This window comes from Dysidea avara, chromosome 3 (assembly GCF_963678975.1).
Source record: "Dysidea avara chromosome 3, odDysAvar1.4, whole genome shotgun sequence".
Taxonomy (NCBI): domain Eukaryota; kingdom Metazoa; phylum Porifera; class Demospongiae; order Dictyoceratida; family Dysideidae; genus Dysidea; species Dysidea avara.
In genome coordinates this window covers 6,259,055-6,268,122 of record NC_089274.1, presented here as the reverse complement: position 1 = coordinate 6,268,122, position 9,068 = coordinate 6,259,055, and the positions used below count along the sequence as shown (strand labels likewise).

At 36.0% G+C, this 9,068-nt stretch overlaps 1 protein-coding gene across 7 annotated transcripts in view; it reads left to right on the top strand.

Moving 5' to 3' along the window:
* The window catches only part of LOC136249080 (serine/threonine-protein kinase pakF-like), a 172,637-nt gene that overhangs the window by 8,221 nt on the left and 155,348 nt on the right, over positions 1-9,068 (top strand). For 5 of the 7 annotated variants that reach the window (XM_066040989.1, XM_066040992.1, XM_066040991.1 and 2 more), the window contains 8 exons: positions 2,324-3,281; positions 3,362-3,485; positions 3,578-3,712; positions 3,768-4,095; positions 6,788-6,984; positions 7,037-7,165; positions 7,217-7,282; positions 7,334-7,477. In XM_066040989.1, coding sequence (XP_065897061.1) covers positions 2,356-3,281; positions 3,362-3,485; positions 3,578-3,712; positions 3,768-4,095; positions 6,788-6,984; positions 7,037-7,165; positions 7,217-7,282; positions 7,334-7,471 — 2,043 coding nt within the window. In that variant the 5' untranslated portion in view covers positions 2,324-2,355 and the 3' untranslated portion in view covers positions 7,472-7,477. Of the gene's footprint in view, positions 1-2,323; positions 3,282-3,361; positions 3,486-3,577; positions 3,713-3,767; positions 4,096-6,787; positions 6,985-7,036; positions 7,166-7,216; positions 7,283-7,333; positions 7,478-9,068 lie in introns of those variants that run through there. The other 2 variants (XM_066040994.1, XM_066040993.1) reach the window with 1 other exon arrangement.

The window sequence follows — 9,068 nt, the reverse complement described above, 5'->3', positions numbered from 1 at the left end:
CATATGACTGATGTTTGAGAGTATGCTGGAACTCACAAAACTAATGACATTAATGCTATTGAGTCTATTCAGTGAAGGGCTACTTGCTGGGTTGTAGGCAGCTGATGGGATCCTGTTTTAAAGTCTTGGACCAAGTCATTGACATATTGTTTCCTCTTTACAATTGGAAACTTATCAAATTGATCTCTGTATGTCTTTTCTGTATGATATTCTCCTGAGCTTACCTCCTTAGTTAGTTTTATAAACTTGTCTCTGTATTATGTTTGTGCCCCTGACAATTACCGTACAGCAGAAAACTTTGGCAAATGGCATTACAATCACCAAAGTTTTATCCGCTATTTTGTTAGCATGAGCAGATAGTCTCACAAGCTTGACAGCTCAGGCGATGAAATTGATCCACAGTGCCACCAAGAAATATGTTGTAAGTATATTCCAGAAGTGTCAGCAGCAGAGTGGGTATTGACGTATCGTGCGAGGTAGCATGGGCTTCCAATTCGGTTGTCATGAGGTTCACTCATCATTGCGAAGACCAAATCATCCTGAAAGAGTTCACAAAAATCCAAACATTGTTTTCAAGAACCAGCAAATAACAGGGCGTGGCATCCTGAGGCAATCATAGATAATTTAAAAATTAAGGTGAAGTCCCTGGCATTCGCCAAAGTTTTTCATTACTGTATATGATAATGATGAAGAAATAAATAAATGTGCAGTCACAAGGACTAATATCTATTATTACAGCTGTTTAAAGATTGTTTACTGTATCCGGAAAATTATTTTTGCAGTATGTAATTTTCACGGTTAGTATAGCTACCATGAAATTTTATCATGTGAAAATTTGTATGTCCTACAAACTTCAACTCACCTTACTAATAAATTAGTGTGGCTCCTGGTGTGTGATAGTATTGTAGGCATATGTGGACTCCACACATATGCTTACAAACAGTATCACACATTCCCGATTTTAAAGTAGGTGTGTCTCGCAAATGAAGCTGGCCTACTGCAAGACTATAGTCTACTGGTAGCTATGCCTCATAGAGAGATTGCCGCTACTGTGTTGCTTTGTTCAGACATGCTTTAGCAATCTGTATGATGATTGAAGTAAATATCAATGCAGTAGCTGTGTGGTTGAGAACAAAAATTTTCAAATCGAGCAACAGTAATCCGTGAAATTTAATATGCGAAAATTCTGGACTAAGAGGCATCCATGAAATTTAAAACGTGAAAATCCTGACTAAGGACATAACTGTGAAATATACATATTGTGAAAATTTCCGGGTATACGGTACCTTATCCTTCCAAGTTGTAGTTTTACATTACAAAATAAATCACAATTCACTACAAGTAGGCTAACCTGAATATGAGTGAATAAAGTTTCAAGCTAAAAAAGACCTCATTGTATGACTGAAGGCTTACCCAGTAAGGCACGGTAATGGTACATGTACACATCTAGCGTATGTGACTGTCTCAGCAAAAATCCGACTTGTTCACATGACTTCCAATATTTAAAATTTTTCTCAGCATTATCTGCAGTATGCAAGAAATGGATTACCAAAGTTTCAGCATTCTGTGGTAAATAAACTACAAGCCCTTTCATTCGCAGCTATAACTCCCATTTGGATTAGTCTACAACATTGCAATTTGGCTTAAAATGTTCACCATGGATTAACAACCAAGATATAGTGTTAGCCCTGTAGTCACTTACTACACTTGCGCATATGGGTATGAAGGCGGCTTAGTTGAAGAAATGACAACAATCTTGTTTACATTTACTGCATTGTAAATAAATGCATGTGACATGCATACCATTGGAGCTATACAGAAATGAAACAAAGACTTTTGAACTATCCATGAGCAGGCGAATAGCATGGTGTATAGTTTTAATTAATTTTACTGCGAGTAATGGCCCAATAAAATCTTGTGTATTTTTTCTTTGTAGCATGCATAATTTTACAATTTAAAAAAAAATTTCATTTATTCTTAATCCGCATGCTTGTGCGAACAAGTCGGGTTTTTACTGAGTTATTGCTGAGACGGTCACATATATTACACATGCTTTTATTTTGTACACATGCAATGATGCAACTATGCTTAATAAGGAATGTGTTTAATTATTAGTAATGGTAATAATATTTCCTTGTTGCATACAGTTAGTTGTGTACCAGTCCATCAGTGTATTAAATTTTGTTACGGTTTTTAGAAGTAGCTCAATACCAACTTGCTTTTATTAATGTAGAAACAACATGGAAACCACTACATCATTTAAGAACTAAATTTTGTTAAATGTCTGCGCCATATTTGAATGTGTGTATTTGTCTTAATGTAGGGCTCATTCGATTTATTGATTTACTTGATAACATGTTTCGTGGAAGTCACTATATATTTTCATGTCCAGTTCAAGAGCCTAATATCTGTGAAGAGCCTGTTGGAGTTCGTTTGAAATCAGCATCTGCAAGAGGTGATAAAGTACCAAAGGATAATCAAAGAAGTTCAAGGAACAAGAAACAATCTAAACCGGCATTGCTTACCACCAGTTTCCAACCATCACTAGCTACTCAGGATGGTGGTAGTCACCGTCATGTCGGAAGAGTTGTTAACATTCACATTGATAGCACTCCAGACTGTGCACAGGCATTGGAATATTGTTTTGAACCTGAACAACCAGACACATTGCAAAAATGTGACTTTATAAATGCAGAGTGTGAGCCTGATAAGCATGGTAGTGCTGCTACCAGTACTACTGCAGCAGCCAAGTCAATACAGAGAGATCATTTACAACTACACTCTGATTTTTTAGATAATGACTGTGTGCCTGGTGGAAATAGTGGTACTGAACCTGCTAAATCAGTACAAAAGAAAGATGATACACAGCTAGATACTGTAAATTTGGCTTGGAACAATCAGAATAGTATAGACTGTCATCCCAGCTATTCAAACACTATAAAGTCTAGGCATAAGACTGGTATAGTTACTGATACTTCAACTGCTATGAAAACACCTCAATATCAAGATCATAATTGGACTAGAGACAATGCTGTTGTTGTTGATGTACCACATAAACATGGAAAGACAAAAGAGAAAAATGAAGCAACTTTTGTTGCACCTTCCAAACCACAATATTATAATAAAGCAACTTACATTGTCTTAATAGGTGATAGTGTTAAACCAGTTAATACTAAGTTATATGCATCCCTTCCTGTCCGTGACAAATACATGGTCAAAGAGCGAATACCTGGAACAAATAAAGTGAAGCTAGTACTTAAATCAAGTGATGAAACTGAAAGGTTTGTATAGTATTACCTAGTTGGTATATTGTGTGTGGCAATTTAACATGAAAATTTCACTATTTTGTTTTGTCACATAGTGAAGTGAAAGATGGATATAAGCAAGTAAACAAAGACGAAATTGATGGGCTAGTACCTGATGGAATTGGTGAAAGATTACATCATCGAGAAAACTGTCGAAATCCTGGCTACATCATTTTTACTGTAAGTAGGTAGACGAATAATATGAAGAGCACTGTATGTATATTCATGTAGAATTACATGTAATTTACATCATTTTCCCATTTTTATTTCAGTGTGATATAAGGTTTAATGGAAATACAAAGTACCCCACACCGAGTGGACGAGCTACTGATAATAAAATAGGAAAAGGTGGAAACGGATTTGTATTTATAATGTTTCATGAAAGAAAACAATATGCTGTTAAAAAGGTATTTTTTAAGTTCTGCATGTCACAATCATTAGCATTTCTTGTGGTGTCTGCAGACTGTATATCGTCCTAATGAAGTCAATGTACATGCAGCTCTTAAACACGAGAATATTCTACCTTTACTGGCAGTTCTTATGGGAGATAGGCATGAACGTCATTCATCTAAGTTCTACTGCTTCCATTTCATGCCGAAAATGGACTATGATCTGCGTCAAATATTATCAGCTAAGGAAATTGGCTGCTTGAAACATCTATATGTTAATTGTTCAAAAGACCTTGAAAAGTTTAAGAAAGCTTTTAATAATGTCAAGTTTATGTTAAAAGAAGTACTCAAAGCTCTTGCATATTTACATTCAAATGGATATGTCCATAGAGATGTAAAGGGTAGGTAGATACTGTGTTGTATATGTGAAGTTTGTTGTGGCTATATGTGTCAGGGGCACAATTTGTAGAATTACTGTAGAGTCAGGTTGTTAAGCACATACGCTTATAATTTTCAGAAATTTTTTGTAGAAGTAATGCCTAATTAATAATTATGGCATATTTAACACAGAATGACTACATTGTAATAGAGTAGTTTGTGGTCACCATGCCAGTGTATAAGGATAATTAACTCCATTTCTGGGTGAAATCCTTCGAGAGATGACCAAGAATATCGTAATCCAGAAGGCTGATTTGTTGTATTATTACAAATTTTGTGACACTAATAGGTTGCCATACTACAAAGCTTTTTTTTTAATGCTGTACCGTCTAATCTGTTTCACAAGCTTTTGGGTTTAAGTGCATATCAAAGTTTACTGTGGAATTAATGCCAATATTCATTGAAACCTTGTTTCCTGTTAACTGCTTACATGCATACCTACTGCATTGGGTAATTATTATTGTAATTAAGATTTTGAGTTGAAGATCATGATAATCATAGAGCAGTTAGCTGCTGTAACACAGCAATCAAAATCATTGACTGGGAGGTATTTTCATAGGTTTGAACTCCTCTACATATATTGTAGCCATTTGAAACTATAGTTAGCTGGTGGACAGCATTTTTTTCATTTAAAGGTTTACTGAATTAATGAAGTAATAATAACCGCTCCCCCTTACTAATTAATAGCTCATAAGGTAACAGAAAACTAGTAATTAATGAATGTTGACTGCTTGTCATTTTAATTTCAGTGAAAGTATACTTATAGTGGGCACAGTAGACGTAAACAAGATCGTCGTAATTTCTTCAATAAAACCGCCTTCATACTAACCGCCTTCATACTAACTGCCTTCATAAGCTTTAATATTAATAAATACTTTGATTTAAAGGTAGAAAATCCATCTCTCCTGGAGGAGACTGAGTGTGGTGCTCGACTAGACATTGGGTGGCTTGCAGTTCAATCCTGGGATAGGAGGAATTTTTTTCCTTTCTTTGGCCCCCTTCTGTTTCACCTTATTGTTGTTAGCTAGGTCAAATAATCTTCTTAAGTCTCCAGTTCCAGTTTGTTAAGGCTGCAGCACATGCTGCTGTCAGACCTTCAGTGCTGGCAACTGTAAAGCTTTAATAATAAATATACCACTTTTGACACCTCAGATCGAAGGAAACCACAGGGTTACATATCACATATTGCCGTGACCACAGGGCGATATCTAGATATCATCTTGTGGTTAGGGCGATATCATGATATAGCCCTGACCACAACTGCCTTTGATGCTGAGGCAGCTACAAAGCATCAGTTCCCTTTGATTATTTATATAGAGATGCTTAAAGTTTTGCATTGTGGGTTTGAGTTAAACATGTTGGTTTAGTTAGGGACATTGTTGTGAAGCAAAAAGATTGAGTGAGTCATCATTGCATTCAGTTACTAAGCATCACTAAATAATCATTTTTGAAATGTGGGGATTGTTTTTCTACAGAGTACATTTCAATTGCATGAAAAGACGCCTCAAACATTCCCAACTTATATGTCTAAGTGTTTATTATTTTAACACCTTTGGTTACTTTATTCATCCACAAAGTGGTTATTTGGTTTAAAATGGTATCACTACAACCAGTGAAACCCACAATCATTTCTTTTTTGTGCCCACAATCGATGTTTGCAAACCTCTGCATAAATTAATGTGGTGAATGCAGCTTTGTCTTCCTTCACCTATTAGGTGAACATACCAGAATGGTATATATTACTTATACCATGGCCACGAGGGATTTGCCTGATATACATGCCCAAGCCCGAGGGCGCAGGCATATATAGGGCTTGGGCATGTATATCAGGTAAATCCCTCATGGCCATGGTATAACTGTTAATAATACTGTACATTTATGCACAAGTGACTACAGGACTAAAACTATACCTTTGTAATATTATTTTAATCCAAATTAATGCAAACAGAGGTTATGGCTGCGAGTGTAGTTTATTTTCTGTTTAGTTGCTGTACAAATCAATTTCTTTGTTCTCCCTACTGTTTAGCACTACAATTCCAACTTACTCACCACAATAAGCTGAAACTTTGGTAATCCATTCCTTAGACACTGTAAATTATGCTGAGAAAATGATATTTGGAAGTTGTGTGAACTAGGTGCTGAGACAGTCTCTCATAAGGGATTAATTGAATAAGCTAATGATTACTGTAGAATGTAACTAATTGTACTTTTATCATTGGAGAGAAGGTTGACGTTGCTTCAGCATGAGATGTGTCTTTTTGCCAACTACAATAGCTGCAATACGTGCATCATGGACCTATAGTACCTTTGTTAATTTTATTTTATTTATTAAAGCTTTACAGCACAAGTGCTGAAGGTCTGTAGGACACCTGGTCCTACAGCCTGCTCAAAGACATTAGATACAAAGACATTAGCTACATAAGGTGTGTTTGAAAAGTCCTCCTTTGTGTCCAGGAAAATAGCTTATAATTTAATCTGTTTTCTTTACCTTGTCATGCATGCATACTTATAACAATCTTTGGACAAAAACCATCACATATTTGTGTATTAATTAAAATTCATGCACACTATAAGTGCATATAGTTCATTGTAGTTAAGTATAAACACGCAGAAGAGAATATTATATGGAGCTGTATTGTTATTTAACCTCTGCAGCTAGCAACATAATGATCAAGATGAGGTGCAAGTGTAATCCACTCTACTGTAATTGTAGTTCAAAATTCCAAGTCAAACTCGGAGACTTTGACTCTGCTGGTACTGTACCAGGACTTGGTATAAAAGAGCCTACTGACCAGATGATCAAGTTTGCCTCCATCCTGCCACTAGGAACACCAGGATATCGGGCTCCTGAGGTGATGTTGTGTTTATAGTGTTGTAGTTGATTGATATGTGTATTAACTACAGGTATCCATGCACATCACCCTATCAGGACCTTATGAAACACTTTACACATTTGCAGTTGACATGTGGTCATTTGGATGTCTGTGTTTGAATATTTGTATTGGAAAGACTGCTGCTTTGAGACAAAGAGAGGTATTTGTGTTGTATTAGCTAAAGTGTGTTTAGTAACAATGTCTTGTGTAGGAAGCAGCACTACTATTATCCCAATCTCATCAGTGTTCAAAAGAACTGTGGGAAAAAACAACTAAGGTATATAGTAATGGTTGTGTTTAACAATGATTTAGCTATATCCTCTTACAGATTCATGAATTAGAGCAAACAAAACCATTCTCAGAAGACTCACAATTACTTAACTTAATACGATTATGTTTACAGGTAGATAGTAAAAAGCGACCATCTGCACTGAATGCACAAATTTATTTACAAATGAAAAGCTAACTTTCACATGTTGCTATATTGCATGCTTCCTCCAGATCAACTATATACTGTATCTGCATGAGCTTAGCCATGGATAGGGTAGAGAAGTATAGAAAAGGTTGCATAAGACACATTTACCATCAGCCATGGCCATAGTCGTACCAAACTTATGAAACTTAGAAATGCAGTGAAATCCTTGGAAGAGAGTTGCACCTATAATTATTATTAAGTAGTTGCAGGTTAGAAGTTTAGAAATGTTTAGCTAGCAAGACTCAGTAAGATCAACCTTAAAAAACCAAAAATATGTCAATCCAGCAGTGGTCCAGTGATTCTAATAATGCGGTGTGTATATACTGACAACATCTCATGTTTAGTAATTGGGTTTGAGTGTGTTCAGAGGGTCCATGGCGAACTATATATTTATACAAGCACATAATGTGATAGTGTAGGGAGGGGGGGAAGTTTCCATCCCAGAAAAAAAAGGAATTCCAAGATAAGGCAGGAGCTGAGCACATCATTTAGTGTAGAAGAACAAAAGAAGTACAACATGATACAGTACAATTAGTATAATTTGTAGTGACATTAAACTTAGATTTGTCTCTCAAGAAGATTGTTTAATAATGAACTACAGGGAGATACAAGCCCTTTAAAGTGCATTTATTAACCTTAGAAGGAGTGACTTGATGTTGGATTTCAGGATTTTTAAATTTTCATTGGACTAAGTCTTCATGCAATAAAAATTATTAATTTAAAGGGTTCCAGCGATAAAAAGCAGTGAAGCAAGAGATGATGGTAGCTATTAGGGAAAATCCTGGCATTGTAGCAATCGAGGGGTTGCCAACACCCCTACAAAATGCCGAAATAGTGTACAAGAATATATCAAATACATTACAAATTAATTTACTTACGCATGATAGCATGAAATTATGAATGACAGGGGGTCACAGAAGCCTCAACAGGAGCACAAGAGTCCTTTGCACAGAAACATATGGCGGTTAAATACCACAAACAGTCATCTTCCCCATTTACCTTGACAAGTCAATAATTCAGACGGAAATGAAAGTATCTGATTTCTAGATTAGTCCAGATTCAGGATTTCTAAATATTTAATAGATTTGATTTTCTCAGATAGTGCCAAGCCATTTGCGACCCCTCAGTTGCAATGTAGGAAAATCCCTACAGAGTAATGCCAAAGTAACCACATTGCTACAATACCAAGTAGCTAGGGATTTTCATGAAGATTAGGCTTGAGCCAATTATGCTTTGAAAATTGCCTATTATGCTTTTGAGCAGTGCTCAAAAATCCAGCATATTAGTACTAGTAATAGCATGGGTAGCAGTGAAATTTGGGATAAATATCACGAGTGTTGTATTGGAAATGGGAATAAATTTCACGAGGCGAAGCCGAGTGAAATTTACCATTTCCAATACAACAAGAGTGGTATTTATCCCAAATTTCACTGCTACCCATGCTATTCCCAGTTAATACCATACTCAGCTGTATATACGCATGCTGTGCATTAGCGTTGCTATGTACGCAATTTGTCATTACGTCGTACTACGCGTCAACACTAATTGGCGCTACATTGTTAACATAAATTCTAGCCAATGAAATTGC